The sequence below is a fragment of the Chaetura pelagica genome, unplaced genomic scaffold (genome assembly GCF_000747805.2).
Source record: "Chaetura pelagica isolate M959 unplaced genomic scaffold, ChaPel_1.0 scaffold92, whole genome shotgun sequence".
In the NCBI taxonomy this organism is placed as follows: Eukaryota; Metazoa; Chordata; class Aves; order Apodiformes; family Apodidae; genus Chaetura; species Chaetura pelagica.
This window is the reverse complement of record NW_009952404.1, coordinates 603741-622085: the sequence shown is the minus strand read 5'-3', so window position 1 is coordinate 622085 and position 18345 is coordinate 603741. Positions and strand designations below refer to the sequence as shown.

Sequence of the window (18345 nt, the reverse complement as noted above, 5' to 3'; positions counted from 1 at the left end):
TCAGCAGGTTTGGGACATGCAAAAGTACCTTTCATGTCATGAAACAGAAAAAAACAAAACAAAACAAAGTGTGCTGTACAAACTGTGGGTCTTTTCCAGTCTGTCCTTATTTCCCTCATTGTTATCACTTACATGGGAGCATTTTGGCCTGTTTGTAGGTTTTTTCATCTTTTTCTACCTATCAGTCAGCCGTGGGCAAGGTCTCCTAGAACTGCTAATGTTGCAGCCACACTGCACCAATTCAAGGACATAGCCCCTCAAAAGTTTTGAGACCTGCAGCATCAGGTGATGTTAACACCCTGATGTGCTAAATCAGCAGAATGGACCCTAAAGTACAGAACATGCTCTGAACAGCCATGGATAAAATGCTTTCATTCACCTTTTATTTATACAAGCTGAAGGGAGTTTTAGTGTGATCAGATCAAAGACGGTAGTCCAGAGGCTAGACTACCTCTTCTTTGCACAGCTTACCCATGTGGCTGCAAGTAAGATATACAATGCACATCCCTAAGTGGGCAAACCTCCAACATGGAGTTTATCCTTTTCAATCACTCTGAGATCCTCAGATATTTTAGTTATTTTATACATTAGTCATATTGTAGACCATTTAGCCATGGCTTCTTTTCAGCTCCTCTTTCTTTTTCCCTTAAGGGACTGACTGAAGACAGGTGGTAGTCCCTCCAACCATCACATGGTTTCCTTTTCCTGCTTTAGACTTGGAGGTGGACTTCACAGTAATTTTCAGTTGTATAACAAGAAGTGAGAAGGGTGAAACAGTTATAATTATACAGCCACTACTTCAGTCCAGTACTTATATTATAGCTCTGGTAACCATTAATTAACACATGAATTCAGTTCAATTAAACAGTAGAGATTAATATGGTTTCTCTTGGAAATGAGCTGCTTTAAAGCACTTAGAAAATAAATAAAAATACTGAACAAGCTTATTCAGCTTTTTGTGGAGATTATCACAGCTCTCTTTCCTAGTACTTGTTACTCAGTTTTACACCATTTAAAAATGTGGTTCTTTTTTTTTATAGTTCTCTTTGTAAACTGATTATGGCCTGGTGTACAGGAAACACAAAGACTTAGTGGTCATCCTAGATAGGTTTTGAGAGATGCAGCTTCCCCTTCTCCTATTCCATTTCCAGTATCAGTCTTCTTTATTGCTACACAAGAGAAGCAATAGAAAATCATGATCTATGCTCAGAGAAATAGAAGATAAGTATATTTTTGGAGTGAGAAAATAGTTTGGAAGCAGGCTGGGATGAAATTCATTTTGCAAATGTTGGCAAAACAATAGCTTTTGGATCTTACATCTGTGCTGCTTAAAAAAATAATAAATTATTTTTCATTAAAAGGCATTTTCCTTCTCAGACAGCTGCTGGATGTCATACAGACCCCATACAAATTTAGCAATTTCTTAGCAGAAAACAGTGAGTTAAAAATAAAAAATGTGTCAAATTATGACTGGGTCACAAAAATGACCCTATGCTCTGGTTTTTGTGGAATATTAACCATGAAGTATAACGGAGACTGAGCAGCAAATTGGCTAATGTTTGCCTAATGTAATGAGCCAATCCATCAGCTCTGTGGGTCTCATCCAAAATGTTTTTGTGTTAGTAGGAGAGGTTACAAAAAAATCTCTAATGCTTGTCATCTCGCTTTTAAAATAATTTCCATCTTTAAGTCAAAATTATTTTTTACTGAGTGTTCTCTTGAAGTTGTTAGAAGCTGAACACCAGCATTTGGAATTTCAAACAGCATAGCAATTCCATTTTATGAAGTGCATGCTTCCTAAAACATTAATATTAAAAAATAAAATAAAACAACAAACAACAAAAACCAAAAAAAGCAAGCAAAACAAACAAAAAAACCCCAACAAACAAAAAGACATGACAACAAAAAACCAACTAACCAACCAAAGAAACCCATCCCATCTCCTCCATTAAAATCAACCTTCTTTAGCCTCTTTTATATTTTTTTCTTGGTAGCACAGAAGATACAACTGCAATACAATCTTTTCCTGTAATATTTTGTTGAAGGAGCTGATCATGGAGGACTAGTGAAAGCAGTACTGGAGAGCTGAAAATCTAAACAACTATTCTATAATAGTTAAGGATGAGAAACAAATATGCATGTTTCTATGTGATTCAGAATACTAGTCTGTCCATAAAGGAACAATCCAAAGCTAAATTTCTCCAATGGTCTTACAGATACTCTTTATAGCCCCTTAAGTAATTGGAGTTTATCTGATTCAAGGAAAATATTTTTCTTGATTTCTTTGTTTCAGTTATTTTAGTGGCCCTGATTACTTGAATAAAAGCTGATAAATGTTACTCTTTTCTGAAACAGGAGTCAGAGCAGCTAATTTAAACCAAAGCACTGGAGGACGCTTGGCTGCACTTTATAAGCAAGTAAAGCAAATGTTACATAGTAATCTATCTTAATTTTTCCTCTGGCCTGTGTTCTGCCAGTTATTGCTGTAAGCTGTACCAAAAAAGAGGAACAGCTGATTGTGGTTCTTTGTTAGAGGTAATATAAAAAGGACACGTATAAAAATGAATTTAAATACAAGCTTTTTATTCATTCCACTGAACCCATATCCCGGCATAGTCTGACTTCAGACTTGACTGCCTTGTTCACAAAACTGATTGCATAAAAATGCAGTGTAATAGACGCTTGTTGATTTCCACAAGGATCAGCCTGAACTGCTTTTGTGACTTCTTGAAAGCTGTTTAATTTTGGGAATAATCAAGTGAGGAAGAAAAAGCAATGAAATTATAGTTGTGAACAGTGACTTTTCTAATAGCCATTGTGAGCTGTGAATCAACATGGCTTGATAAGTTTATATGAAACATCCAATGAATAATGAAGAACTAATAGATCTATAGCTGGTGTAAATTGGGGCAGACTTATTATCTTACATAAAACTGCCAGCCAGCCCCAGTACAGGAGCCAACTTCATATTTGAGAAAATGAAAGGAAAAGCCTTTTCCTGAGGGTAATTTCAGTAATTATTGGAAGGAAATATCCCTAGGTGTCTAAGCATAACTGAGCCTAAGGAGAACTCCACTGAACCTATAAATAGAGACATATCTATCTAAAACCTGCACCAGATTTCCATGGACTGTCTGTGTCTTCCTGTAAAATATCCAGCAGACAGCACCTTTCACAACCAGGTCTCTATTGAGTGCCCAGTATGATGTTGTTGTGGCTTTCTCTGCCAGAACATTGGAGAGCAGCAAATTTGTTTCATTCACTCTACTGACCCATTGCCTCTAATCCCCTTGGATCTGTGGTCTTCTCCTAAGCATCTGCAGAAACCACATGAGAAAACAAAATCAACTGACAAAAAATGTAGGTTTGTACACTGTTTAAAAAAAAATGTCTTTCAGAATATTTCCCAAAAGAAGCCACAAAATGGCTTTATCCATTCTGTGGCATATATGAATGCTCACATCAGATCCTGAAAATTATGTTTTCCTGTTTCTGTCCAACACTGGAGAGAGCCATGTAGAAATATCAGCTCCAAAGGCCTAATCCAAGGAGTCATAGTTGAACATTTGGTAAATATTGGATTATGAAGTTTAAAAAAATAAATCCATATATGCACTTGGAAAAAATATTTTGCTGATGGATACGTTGATCTCAATGTTTTGCCCTAGCTGCAAAACTTTTCACTAGCATAATCTTCCAGAACTGGCCTTTTCAATAGTAGCCTAGATTTAGGCCCAAACACCTGTTCCCTAGGAGTTCCTCATGCAGTACTTGTTGAGTTTTTTAAGTCCAGGTACCCGAAGCTGGATGAGTCCTATTAATCCATTCACAGAGGCTTCCACAGCAAGTGGTGTGGTAGCAAGATGTAATCTTCACACTTTCTCCCTACAGGAAGCTTCTTGTGCCTACGTGCTGATTGTGACAGCTGTATTCTGGGTCTCTGAAGTGGTGCCGCTTGGTGCAGCAGCCTTAGTTCCTGCTTTCCTATACCCACTTTTTGGAGTCATGAAGTCCAGTGAGGTCAGACCAGTGTGTACTTTTTTTATCATTTAATCAGTTAAATATTTGAATAAAATTAATCTTAGTGGACTAGCAAGAATAAGAGATGTGGGAAGAAGAATTGCATATCTTATAATGTGTAACCTGGGCTGACCAGCCTCTTCTACGTAAGACAGATATAGGAATGGCCATATTAGCCAAGAGGAGTGTCCATTCTGTCAGCTACTGCTTCACCAACAATTCCCAAAACCTATTGCATCAAAAGATCCCACCTTTCTCCTCCTCCAAAACCATGTAAACAGCAGTTATGGGATGAACTGTGAAGTTTGCTTCCAATTACATTTATTATAAATGATGTATAAGGCATGAGGCTGCATACTCTAAATATAGTTACAATTTACCGTTTAAGACTAGATAATTTTGCTACTCAGATGAATGTCTAGTCCTTTTTCCCAGCTGTAACCTTAGTGCTGCCTCGTGGCCATGAGTTCTAAGCCAAAAGTTGTACAAAAAAACCTCTTTGATCAGTTCCGAATTTTCTTACTTGAGGTTTTGGTGAATGTTATTTTCTTTCATGATATGCCAAGAATTTATTTTATTTCATCTACAGCTTCTTTTTTCCTGTTTTTTTTATCTCACTTTTTGGGGGGTGAGAGGGCGTCACAATTGATTTAAAAGGACTAGAAATACAGATAAGAACATAGAACAACATATAGCAACATAAATTTATTTGATTTCTAAGACAATCTGGCACTGGGCATGCCCATAAATGGATGGAGTCAGGCATGAACCAAGAGTTTTATGACCTGCCTTATTTCTCCCAAAGGTACAACAACTCTGTAATATAGCTGGGTACATTTCCGTACCAACATAGTTAAATATTTTCAGGATTTTTTTTTTCCTGACATAAAGGAAAAATCCTGACATATTTTCCTGACATAAAGGGACAAAATTCAGCAGCACAGTGGAGAAGGTAAAATTTCAGGGCAGCCTCACAGAAATCAAATTAAATGACAGCAGGACTACTGCAGAGAATGTATTATTTGATTTAGGAACAGAAATAACCCCCTGTATTTTATACTAAACAGCTCTGAGAATGCTGCAGTAGTTTGTCTGCTGTTCTGGACTGTCACAGAGACCCTGAGCTCTTGTCTAGCAGTTTAAACTACAAATAACTCACAGAAGCTTAAGAACACGAGCTAGTGAGTTGTATATGTGTACATGTGCATTAATATGAATATTAGTATTCATTTGTTTCTCCAAAGTGACTGTGAAAGGAATAAATAAAAACAACAGATTCTTTATGCTGCTGGCTTGCTGCTGGATTCCTTTCATTCACGTCAAGATCTTTTCTTAACAAGGTAGCAGGAAAATAAAGAAAATTAATGAGAAAGAAACCAGTGGAAGAAAGCAAAAAAAAAAAAAAGTGATATTTAAAAGGTCTGGCACACAATTATGATGGCCAAGTCTATTTAGGTCACCATGGGGATTTGTTAAATAAGTATAATTGCCTAATTAACTTGCTGCAGCTTTCACAAAACAACACTAGAGTCATTCTTGCACTTATATGGAGGAGCATCGGTATAACCAAGGACAATGGGAAAATGTTGTTTCCACTGATGTTTTTCTAAGGATTCTTTTCAAATGCTGGTGCCTACATTTATTTAGAGGAACAGTTTTAAAGTGAAGAAATCCTGTTTTTGGAAAAATACTACAGCAAGAACTTGGGAAGGATTGCATCAGAATGAACTGCAAAAAATCTAGCTAAACTCCAAGTATTTGTTTAAAACTTCCATTTTCTCCCATTTTGTTTGCTTTCACACAAGTGTGTGTGCGCAAATGTTTTAGTTTGCTTCACTTGTTATTTTTGCAATCACTTAACAGAACATCATCTTGACCCTTAGCAAGCCACACTTTCAAGAACACTGCTTTGGAGTACCATGCATGGCCTCTGAATTTTTTCCTGAGCCAGTTGATGACTTTTGCTCATCCCCTTTAAATTAAAGTTCTCTTTTTTCAAACCTTACCTTTTTTCCTGATACAGTGAAGACGGATTTCCATTGTGAAAAGTTCTGGCACAGTGTTTGTGGATTGTTACACCGATGTCCCAACCTTTTGTTAGTGTGTGCAGAGAGCACATCCCAAAGAACTTTTCTTGAAGCTGTAGGTTCTAAGGATGCCACATTTTGCCCAACATTTGAATAAGACATAAGAAATACAAACAAGATGGTAGACAACAATATCTCCAGAAGAAAAACTAGATGAAGCATAAGAATTAGCTGCCTTCAGAGGTTTCTCTGTGGCTGTTTCAGTCTGGGCTCAGCTGTGTATGACTATCTGCAGGAAGTGAACATCCTGCTCCAAGCAGTAAAATTTCTCTTGATAGTTTCAAAGCTGAGAAGCCTACTAACAAGTGGGTAGAGAGGCTTGTTGTTTGTAAACATAACTTTAAAGTGATAAGAGAGAAAAATTTTACTTATAAATTATTCATTTTATCCAGCTCCCTGTCACTCTTTCTCTAGGGGGAAAAAGTCCACAATACCATACTTCTCATTCAGCATGCCTTCTGTGTGGCTAGTTACTGCTTTTTAAACTCACTGTTTCTGCCTTGCCCTTAATGCAGGTAGCTGCTGAATATTTCAAGAACACAACTTTGCTTCTCATGGGTGTGATTTGTGTGGCAGCTTCTGTAGAAAAGTGGAATCTCCACAAGCGAATCGCCCTGCGCATGGTCATGATGGCTGGAGCAAAGCCAGGCATGTGAGTGAACCTTTGACTTCGGGGTAGTCTGAGGCTGAGAGCCAAAGCTTGGAAAAACAAATAACAACTCTGGATTTCCCTTTCATGGGCAAAACTTAGCTTGGTTTGGGGCTCTTCCTCCCCACCTTTCCTTTCAGAGTGTGTGAAAGCTTATACATTTTCTCATCCTCCTTCTGCCACCCCCTAATCCTTGGCTTTGTTTTCCCATTTTTTAATGATACTGTTCTTTCCATTCCTTCTTTGCCTGTTGTTTAGCAAATACAAAAGAATGCCTAAATCCTGGATATGCTGAAATTTGCTGGTTTTCACATCACATGCTGATTTCCATGTGGGGCAGCAAACAGCTTCCATTGACGTTGTCTTATGACAGTTCCCAGCACAAGGCAGCATTTTATCTATGCACAGCCTTATGTTTTGGCACCCACAAGAAGAAAAAGACTGTGTACTTATCAGTTGACTAATGAAAAAGTTAGGCAAGGAGACCTTTAACATTTCTGGAGCCTCAAGAATGTTTCTTTGTGTTGTACTCCAGGTTGCTTCTTTGCTTTATGTGTTGCACAACGGTGCTCTCCATGTGGCTTTCCAACACATCCACCACAGCCATGGTGATGCCAATTGTGGAGGCAGTGCTCAAGGAGCTAGTGAATGCTGAGGAGGAGCATGAGGTGATCAGTGCTGCAGGCAGCACCATTATGGAAGAAAACGAGCCAATAGGTATTTGTCAGTACGCCATTCTTGTATCCTTTATTTATCATGACCAGACTTCTTGATACACATAATTCTATTGAGGTCAGAGCTATCTGACTTGTACTGCCAAAGACACTGGTCCATATTCTTTCTTTTTGTACTCTGATATTTCTTATAAAAATGAAACTAAGTTTCAGGATGTGATGGGAACACTGGAATTGGGAAACTATGTTGAGTTAGGGCATGCACTGGAGTTTGTGGGTTATTAACTCTTATGTCATAGGATTCTAAAGATTTAGAAGAAAACTTTTGAGAAAAAAAAAGTCAAGGAAAGGTAGAAGAGGGCCAGATGTTTGTTCAGTGACAATCCCATGCTTGTCCATTATACCCCTGCCCTTCTAGGCTGCCCAAATCAGAGCAGAAAAAATAATAATAATAATAATAATAATAATTTGTAAGAGCACTAAGGTCTGTTTTGTTAATTCCTTCCCAGAAATAAAGGATTTGGGAAGAAAAGAAGCAATCTTTTCATTCAATTCACAGATTCCAGGCTGAAATTATGTTGTGATCAGAACAATATGACACAATAAAACACTGCATAAGGGTCACAGAGTACCTGAGAGGGTTTGGACAAGTTTTTGATTGCAATAGCTTTTCCATGTTCAGTGGTGTGGTCTAGTGTCTCAGCTCAGTTCTTACCCTAAGGGGCCACTTTTTCTTCCTTCATTGCAGGTCTCAGTGAAAAACATGGCCGGCCTTCACTGGAGCTTATCTTCATCAATGAGGAGTAAGAATGAACCTTGTACATCACGACTGGAGATTTGAGCCCTACTCAGGTTGCAATGAAATGAACCCAGGAGCAGAGACAGGAAGGGCAAGCAGAAGCTTAGAAGTTAATGGTTTAGTCATCACTTACAAGGAAGGCCTTTATGAGAAACTGGATTCCTGTAATGGTCTGGATATCACTGAAGCCTCCCAAGATTTATTTATTTATTAACACTATGGCCATTTTAGAGCGGAGGGAAATGTTTCTTAGGGTTTGAAAGATCTTTTTTTGAAGCCTATGCTTGTGTTGTATAAGATAGTGATGTCCAGAGATTTTTATTTTTGTTCCCCTGAAGGAACAGTGATGGAGATGATCCAAGCACAGCATGGAGTGTACACAGGACATATCCACAGAGAAAACACTTTCAGAGGATTTCTAAGGAAAACCTGAACTGACAAGAGGATTCAAGATAGAGAGTGGGGTGGGGGAGAGGGTGGCAAGCAACAAGAAATACCCATCCTCCCCTGAAAAATACCATGTAAAATATTTATTTTAATATAGACAAAGTTATTTGGCAGTTTGAAACACTAACAGTTTCAACCAGATCTCAAATTTGGGTAAAATCTAGTAAGGTGTAAATGGCAAATCAAGCAAAGGACTAAGCTCTTTGTCAAATTATCAAATTAACCACCATTTCAAGATACTCTGGAGAGTATACAAAATCATTGTCCTAAAACTTTGTTATAGACTAAATCCTGAGGAACCTTTTTACAAGGCTTGAGAATAAATTGTACAGTTCCTTCTTGAGCTCTTTTGATTTTGTTCACAATTGTTCAAAATAAAAGAGAAACACGTTCTTGTTATACCTTTAAAAATTACTTTTAAACAAACTTTCTCATTCAAACAGCACATATTTATGATTTTAAGTTAACTTGCAGGATCTAAATAGTTTTCTCATTAGTCTGGAGACTAAGGAGTTCTCCAATACTCCCTCTGTTGTTATCTCTTTTTATGCCAGCTATATTTTCTGTGCAGTAAAAAAATCAAATTTTCAGTCTGGCATTGTGCCATTAATCCCTTTAAGCCCCGTTGAAGAGTATGTGCAGGATATTTCATTACAGAACTATTATTAAAATAGTATTACTTGAAAAAGAGTTTGAAATTTGTCAGGAAAAGAAAAGTAGCACATCTAGAATTAAATCTGGTTTTAATATCAAAGATCACTGGATTGTTTGCATGATCCACATGCCACACAGGACAGATTTTAATGTAGGCTTTAATGTGACACATGTGGGTGTTCAGAGACAGCACTGGAGAGGTTGGCAGAGGAAGAACTTGAGTAGAAGAAGGCAATGATAGCACTGGATCACCCAGTGTTTCACTCTGCTGTGAATGGAGTCCATTCCTAGAATGGAGTATATACTTCCTAGAATATGTATTTTTTTCTTTCACTAAGGAAGAACTCCATTGCTACCCAGCTAGAGACAGAGCTGTGAAACATAATGACAACTTTTATATATATGGCCAAGATACCATCTAAGAGGTACAAATTAAATGGTATCCTTTACCATTTCAGTAGGCACTAATTAGGTCTCCCACAGATGTTGCTCCTCCTACCCATGATGTGTGCCTTTTGAGGGAGCAGGGTGAACGGGCATTTTTAAAGTATATTTTCCTCTCTTTATTTTTAGTGCTACTACTACTGACTTCAGCTCCTTGATGCACTCAAAGGTATTGTCATAGGTAGTATCCTCTGAGCTACACTGTCTTCTAATGCAGGAATCATTAGGCCAGAATCCACGCACCTCTGCAACAAAGTACTGTTTCCTTTATTTCAAACAAGTAGTGGTTGTTGGCAGAGAGTACACATTGCAGAATGTCCTGCTTTGTATTTAACCTGTCAGCCCAAATCAAGTTGGGGAACATTAACTCTGTAATATTCATTGTACTTACTGCTGGAGATCCAGAGATCCAGTCAGCAAAAACTAACAGTTCCATACTGTTTCTAGAAAGTGCAGAACTAATGTTTTATTGTCAAAGTATTGTCAGCTTATGCATTTGAGACACCTCAGTTACTAGAACAAATCACAAAGTCATAACCTTTAGTAAGGGTAAGGGATTAGTTAGATTGTCCTACATGGCAGAGGGAAAAGACCTAGGATTTTTTAACAATCTAACATTTAAGTTAACTTTAAAATAAAATCAAGTTGTTGTTGTTTGGTTTTGCTTTGTTTTAATCTTATTGTTTTTCCAAAGTGATTTTGTTTGCTTTGTTTTTAATCTTACTGTTTTTCCAGTGTAAAGTTTACAACTGAAATTTTAGTGGTTGGTTGCTTTTTTCTTTTTCAAAGCCCGCTAGCCATGACCTTTACAAAGCATCATCAATACTGATCTAAGTGCCCCTAGGAACAAAAGAAGGGCTAATCCAAAGGCATTTGCCTCCCTACAGAGTATGAATGGTGTGCACATGATAGCCAACCCTATTGGAACGAGGAATTCTAAGAGCAATGGGCAGCACATACCTCAGGTAAGGAGATGTTAGACCCAGGAAGTGAGGGAAAAGACAGACATGAACATCACCTGCTCCCCACTGTTTCCTATCTGTTCTTTGTAAGCTGTGTTACATGGAATAATTCTCCATTATCTTACAGCAGTCATGGCTTGGCCCTGTGCTTCTTCTTGCTCCCATTTTGGTGCCCTCAGCACAGGTATTTTCAGAAGACCCTCCCCGAGTGGCTGCTACAGCTAAGTTAGCTTTACATTCAGCAATGTGATCACAAGTTTCCCTTCTTATTTTGTTGTTCTATCCACTTTGTTTTTGCAAAGCCTCCTTGGAAAACAGCCCAACTCAAAAATAACAACCCCTGGCACACAATATCTGACTCAGAACTAAAGCAGCATCAGGCATGGACCATTTAACTGTTCAGCTAGTTTGTTGGGTGGTCTTAGTAACCACCTGCTTTTGTCTTGCCCTTAAAATCCTCTATTGCCTTAGTTTATTCCAGTACTTCTATTTCTCTTAAGTGGATCCAAGAAGTGATTGCTGTTTGGACTTACTATGTAGTATCTTAATGGGATAAATTGATGCCCAGGAAAAATGAGGATAATATCAAGACATGAATTTGCATTCACAGTTCAAAGAATCTGAGTGTATGCTTCCAAAAAAGGCTTTTATGCTGTTCTTGATTCTTATTTTCCTCTTATATCCATTTCCTGTACACATTCAGTGTTTATTTTGTAACAAATATGCTTACTTCACTTTTAACCTACAGGGCTTATAGCCAGGGTTCTCTCATGATGATGATGAACCTATAAGCATGACTGATTTTACTACATAAATCCAAATCCAAATTAATAAATTAAACAAATCCATCTGAACCACTTGCTGCCTTTGTCCTGATATTAAATTACACTTTGGGTCGAATGTGAAGTGCCTTGAAGTACTGTAGCTTTTTTCCAGTACGAGAACTTGATTTACCAACATGGAGACTTTCCTGTCACGGCTAAGAAAGCTGCTTTTGGAGTAATATTTTCCTGCAGCTTATTATTCCATATTGCCATTGCCCAGCCTTTTTCATGCTTTTTCTGAGACTCATAGCACTTCTTTCCTAATTAGGGATCCTGATCCGGTGTAAGTGCAAAAACTCCAACAAGAATTTGTCTGGTGGCTGCTCATAAACCCCAAGGATTATGGATTCCTACTGCTGCAGTGCTGGCATCCAAGCCATGCAGACCACAAAAGCTTTTCCTATCCTGCTGAGATTCCAGTCAGAACTGGAGCTGGCCTAAACCAAAGCCAGAAGTCTTATTACTGTGTGTCCTACATTTCTGCCAAAGACCAGGCAATTCCAGGTCCCAGGACCTGATCCCAGTTAATCCCTGTGACAAAAAAACTGCCCCGTCACACAAACCTGCTTTCTCTGGGACCAGTATCACCACGGCATTAGAGCAAGTTGGGCTGCTGTTCTGACTACCTGCTTTCTTTGGTGAATGTATCCCCTCACAGGCTCAGATACTGGTCCTGCCTCCTAAGTCCTCAGAACTGGGCCTGAGCACTAAGTATCAGTATCAGACCAGACATGACCACATGGTCTGTAAATGCCTCTCCCTGAGTATCTCCTACGCAGCAACCATTGGAGGACTGACAACCATCATAGGGACCTCCACTAGCCTCATATTCTTAGAGCACTTCAACAAGTAAGTGACATTGTGGTTGCATGAGAATGATGGTGATGTCATTATTGTCTCTGTGGCTTTCCCCATGGCTTATTTAATACCTCGAGGAACCCTTGTAAGACAGTCTTATCTGAAGGTAATTTTGTTTCCTCCTCTACTCTGATGTTATTAGTAATGGTTAATGGTTGAAAGGAGGAGCTTATATGAATAAGCTCAAAATGTAGTGCAAAAAATAAATAAAACTAGAACTATGGCCTTACACTGTTGCTTCAGAGAAGATGGGAAACAGCTCTCTGATCAGCTAAGTATTTAATTTATCATATATGCTCAGGGTTCTCAAAGACATGTTACCTCTGACAGAAGACTGGTGGTACTTCTCATGCACAGACAGGCATCTAAGCTCAAATTTTATTCTGATCTACTACTGCTGCCCCTGCTGCCAAGTTACCCTTCATATCTCTCTCTGAAATTGTGGTAGCAAAGCAAAATAATTTTGGAAGCCATCTTTAACCCAAGGTTTTTGATTTTACAGAACTTCCAAAGATCTTGGTGTTGTGACAATTCCATTAAATGCACATGCCTGACAACTTTGTTGGAAATCTGCAGAATATAGTAATTACTTCTGTGGTCCACAATAAGACATACAAAAAAAATAATGGGTGAAATTATCCTTAATTCTGCCAACACTAAAAAGAGCTTTAACAAAAAACAGAGGTAGGGCCAAAATTCAACTGCTGGTAACTGAGGATTTTTGAAGGTGTCTGGACAATCCAGACCGCTTGATCTTTAAGGCATGAAGGGCTGTACTGCTCATCTGTTGGTCAGTTGTGGTCAATGACCGACATTCTTTAGCAATTGGTTTCACTATGTACATGTAAAAGCAGCTGTTGCAAATACATACTGATGTAATTTTTTCTATCATGCAATGACAAATGCAAATACATATACACATAGGTATACATGTGTGGATATCTATGCATACTGGAGATGCTTGTCCTTTTGTTGTTCTAACTTCTTGTGCATTTTTTTTTTCCTTTGCAGCCACTACCCAGATGCTGAAGTGGTGAATTTTGGAACCTGGTTTTTGTTCAGTTTTCCCATCTCCCTCATCATGTTGGTCCTGACTTGGTTATGGATGCATTGGATGTTCTTGGGTTGCAAGTGAGTGCAGGTTGTTCAAGATGCATGGATTATGAAAGCAGGGCATCTTTGGCTCCTCTAGAACATGTCTCATAAAAAATTTTCCAGTTGCAAATGACAAAAGTAAGGTCCAACTTCCTTCTTGTTGCCAGAACAAGCACTGAAAGAAATCCGATTGCTTAGCTACATTGCATAGAAAACAGTGTGCTTTATTGCTGCTTCAGAATGAAGTGACTAGGTATTGCTGATGGAACCTCTTCCAATGCATTCAACTCATTTTTCGACTCACATGATCATGAGGATCCCATGGTGGATAAAAAAATCTTGCTAAAAGTCCTTTTGGAAAAGTACAGGTTAAAAATGAATAGAAAAATAACTATGAGTGAACAAGTTAACTTTTCAGTTCTGCCCTCAGCTCAATGGAATAGATGTAAAACCAATTAAAATTAAAAGATAAACAGAATCCATATATTTCTTTTTTAAGTGGAAAGGACTCACAGCCTTTTGATACCAGTAAATCCCTTAGCCCTAAAATAAGAAAAAGGTTCAGTCTCCTAGTACATTTGTACCATGTATCCTCTTTGCAGAGGCACTCAGCAAAGTTAATAAAAATTGACTAAATGTGTGCATTTAGAGTAGATTACTTAATCTGCATTAAATTGTGGTGCAGACACTTACTCAGAATTAAAGTGGCCTTAATTTTATTTAGTTTACTCTTAAAAGTAAGATGAACTGACATCACTAATTTATTTCACCTAAGACAATGAACAAAATGATAATGACTTCTGCTTGTTGTTGACCTTGATTTGAAGTGCTAATTTAGAGGTGAAGAGCTCCATGTCCTCAGCCAGTCTCCTAAACTGTTCTAAATTAAAGGCTGAAAGAAGTTTGTTGTTTTGTTATTTTTTTAGTCTTGAGAGGAGACAGGTCCTAACATGACCCTCAATATTTTATTTATTTATTTATTGTAATAAATATAGTTGAAATTCCACATTGCATCCAAGACCTCGTGCTGGTTAATGTTGTTCTAAATAATCCCAGAGACTGAAGCATTATCAACCTTTTGAGAATTACTGGTAGGTTATAAGTCTCTTTAATCTCTGACTCCTTTTCACTGCAGTTCATTAAAGAACACCTTTCTTTAGGGGCTAGACTACAATGCACTGCCTTCACATCCTCCTAAGCTTAGAAACACTTATAACATGTTGAAACAGCTGCTTAATGCCTGTGCATAAATGTTTACTGAATTTCCATAATGTTAATGTTTTTTTCCTAAGAAACCCAGTGTCATCAATCTATTCTTACTTGGCCCTGTTGGAACATCAGACTTGCTTTTTAGGCTGTATTAGACTGGGTGAAATTGGAAGGACAATGGACTCACCAATTTTTGCCAGCGAAGTAGAGATAAGGGTAGAATCATTACTATAGAACTGGCCATTACAAACCTTGTAGTTCTTTCCTTCCAGCAGCTGCATTACTGCAGGTGGATTTTACTGGAGTCTAACAGCAAGATTTGCAAGGAAATATAAATAACTACAGGTGCAGGACAGTGCAAAGTGAACTAAAAGCAAGTGTCACACAGATGCCCATTTACAAGTGAAATGGAAAGCCTGTTCAAGACTTTTTGTTAACTAGGCAGGGCCTGCCTGCATCCTGAGCTATGCAAATACTTATGAGTTTCTGGGCATAGCCAGATACATGGAGGAGCCAGATACATGGAGGGAGGTTGTAATCTATTGTTTGGCCAGTGCTATGGCATGGATCTCTAGTAGGGTGCCAAATAAGTTATCAAAACAGCAGGAACTATAAAACAACATTGTGGTCCCATGTTACTTTAGTCACTGAAGTCCCTGTTGCTGCTGCCTATTTTAAACTGGCTTAGCTGCAGAGGTTTCTCAGCCCTCCACACACCTCTATGTGACAAAGAGTACAGCTGAAGCAGAAAAGCAGAGACCTGTGTCTCAAAGCACAGCAAAGTAATGCTGTGGGAAAGAAGAAAAGGAAAAGGTTAAAGTGGTCTTGCAAATATCTTAATTTAAATTAGGAGTGTCCAGACTTTGTTATAGTATGAAGGCAACTTGAATAAATTAAGGACTTCACCTGATTTTCATACAAATGTGTAGCAGATTTAAACATGTTCAGCTATGAAATATGCTTTGCTTGTACGTCCTTGCCAAAAGTTCAGGTATATTTCACCAGGATCAAACATGAGGTTGATTGTGTGACCTCGGTGGCAGAGGCAATTTGTTGCTACACTGATTGTGTCTGGCTTAGGAACAGCTAGTATTAGTAGAGGAAGACAGGTTGTGAAAGGTATTGAGTTACTCAGCATAGCTTTCCCCCTTTCCTTACTGTGAATCCTGAATATTTGAGTCAAACCTGGGCTCAAAAGCTAGACTGGGCCTCATATGTGTTGGATACCTCTGATCTGACTGGAAAGCCCAATGGGAATTCCCCCATTGAAAAATCTATTGATATCTGGCCTCTGTCACAGTTGTTCCATGTGAGTTTCTGGCACCAATAAAATCTGACCACCAGCAGCTGTTTGAGGAAGCCCAGCCAGAGCCTGGGATGGCTCTGTGATAGCAGTCAGCATTAGTCTGAGCATCCTGGGGGCCTTGCCCAGGTCACATCTTCTCCCATCAGCCTCTGTTAACTGGAATTTTCAGCTTGCCTCATTCCTATTACTTTCTTTCATGGGTTTTGGGGGGTTTTTTTTGTTTGTTTGTTTTTCTTGTGTTGTGTTTTTTCTTTTTCCCCACACAGTGGGCTTGTCTACTCTTACTGTGTTATCTATCTCAGTTTTAAAGAGACCTGTTCTGTGAGCAAAAAGAAAAAGACCAAACGAGAAGAAATATCAGAGAGAAGAATTCAAGAAGAATATAAGAAACTGGGTAATGTCAGGTAAAATGAACCCGCCTTCCTGAGGAATTTGCCTCTCCAGGCAGGAATGTTCTTTCTTATTGCCCTTCATGTTGCTTTGGCTCTTGTAGATTGCTTTCAAACTGTCAGCTCTTTCTCCACCTTTTCAGGATAGAAGTAGCACTAATGCAAAAATGACCTAAAATCAAACACTTTGTTATAAGCGTGCATTTATTTACTCATGTACTTATTTCTAAAGGAAAAGGAATTAAAAGGAAAGATTAATGTTTTTACCAAGGTCCAAAGGTCATCTGAGTCAAAGTTTGTCTCTACCTTTGAACAAAATCATTAAAGGACCCCCCTTCCCAATTCAGGCACATACTTGTTTTGGTGGATAGAAGTCCAGTTAGCAAAGGTTTTTCAGAAAGTTCCACATTACGAGCTGTCCAGACCTCTCAGTTGCCCATAATCTTTGTTTATGGTGGCAAGAAATCTCTCTTGAAAATACTATTTTGTAAGGTTTTCATCTTTCAAAAGGAATGACGCCTCAGAAAGTCCATTCTTCCTAAAACATTTTTTGTGTTGTTCAACTGGAATTTTAACAGAAGACTTTGCTGAATATGATCAACTCTGAATCTAGACTGTTGTCCAGACTGTAACTAAATATGAAATAAGACTTAATTTAAATCTATTCTAAATTAAAACTCAGTATACTTAAGTCACCTTTTTTCCATGTGCTTAAAATATTTGTGCTAATCTACGTTGCATTTTGCTCTTATGCTTTCTATGCTTTCCAAAAATGCAATAGAAAGTGTTTAGAGTGGAATAGAAACATAAGCTTTACCTTGTTACCAAACTTAATCCAATAATACTGAAAATACAAAGCAAGCATTTATAAATATTCTCCTTCAGGCCTTGCCCCTGAATTGCAAACACAGATTGATATTTTAGCCTATTTTTTACTGGGTTTAGATGTGTCTCAGCTGGAAGCCAAACATAGAATTCCATAATTTAAACTAATCTTACTTTCTATTTTCCAAATGGTTTTTCTTTACCCTTTCTGTTGGAACCAGTTTCTGCTTTATTTCTGGAATTTGCTCTTGCGTTTTCAGATAGACCTTGGAATTAATTACTAGCTTTTAAAAATGTATTTATTTTTTCCTAGCTATCCTGAGATGGTGACTGGATTTTTCTTCATTCTAATGACCTTACTTTGGTTTACTCGTGAGCCTGGCTTTGTACCAGGATGGTCATCTTTTTTTGAGAAGTAAGTGGACTTCCCTATAAAACCACAGAGGAATATCATCTTGCATCTTTTCACTTTCTGCAATATTTTTTGTCCATAAAACACCATAAACCAGCCACTTTTAACAATGCAGGGAACAATGAAATCTTTATGCTTGCTTTTTAAATTACATCTGTTCATATGACACCAAACTGTATACTTTCTCACTAAGCAGATAGAATTAATTGGAGAAAGTAAGATATATACATATATAGAATGTAAAAAGACAGGAAGGTCAGATTTTGAAGTGAAAATATTTCCATGAATTCATAGAGAATTCATCACTGAAATAGACTGCAACTATAGTTCAAATTAAAACTTAAAGTGTTGTTGTTTGTGTTGGTTTTTTTTAATTTAACTTTGTAAGTATTTTTTCTTACCAAAAAAATGTATTTTTTGAAGATAAATTTTATCAAGGAAATGCCCATTTTGGTTAAATATTACACAGAATGGTGGCTGAAGCAATTTTTATTTTTTTTAAAATAATGTTTAAACAAATAATTCTAAAAGTAACTGTAACACACAATGCATACCAAAGCATAACTGATTTGAACTTACTTTCTGCTGCATACAATTATTATTTTTTTTCATCTTAGTTTTGACAGAAAACCAATTTCTAATACTGGGGTTTTCGTAGGATCTCCGCAGTTCAGCACTCCTCATAACACTC

At 37.8% G+C, this 18345-nt stretch overlaps 1 protein-coding gene across 1 annotated transcript in view; it reads left to right on the top strand.

The window, feature by feature from the left end:
- Nucleotides 1–18345, top strand: part of SLC13A4 (solute carrier family 13 (sodium/sulfate symporter), member 4) — a 26825-nt gene that overhangs the window by 2298 nt on the left and 6182 nt on the right. The window contains exons 2-11 of the mRNA XM_010008197.1: nt 3892–4020; nt 6623–6759; nt 7292–7473; nt 8179–8233; nt 9904–9943; nt 10662–10739; nt 12219–12409; nt 13430–13549; nt 16331–16432; nt 17556–17657. Of these exons, the coding sequence (XP_010006499.1) occupies nt 3892–4020; nt 6623–6759; nt 7292–7473; nt 8179–8233; nt 9904–9943; nt 10662–10739; nt 12219–12409; nt 13430–13549; nt 16331–16432; nt 17556–17657 (1136 nt within the window). The remainder of the gene's footprint in view (nt 1–3891; nt 4021–6622; nt 6760–7291; nt 7474–8178; nt 8234–9903; nt 9944–10661; nt 10740–12218; nt 12410–13429; nt 13550–16330; nt 16433–17555; nt 17658–18345) is intronic.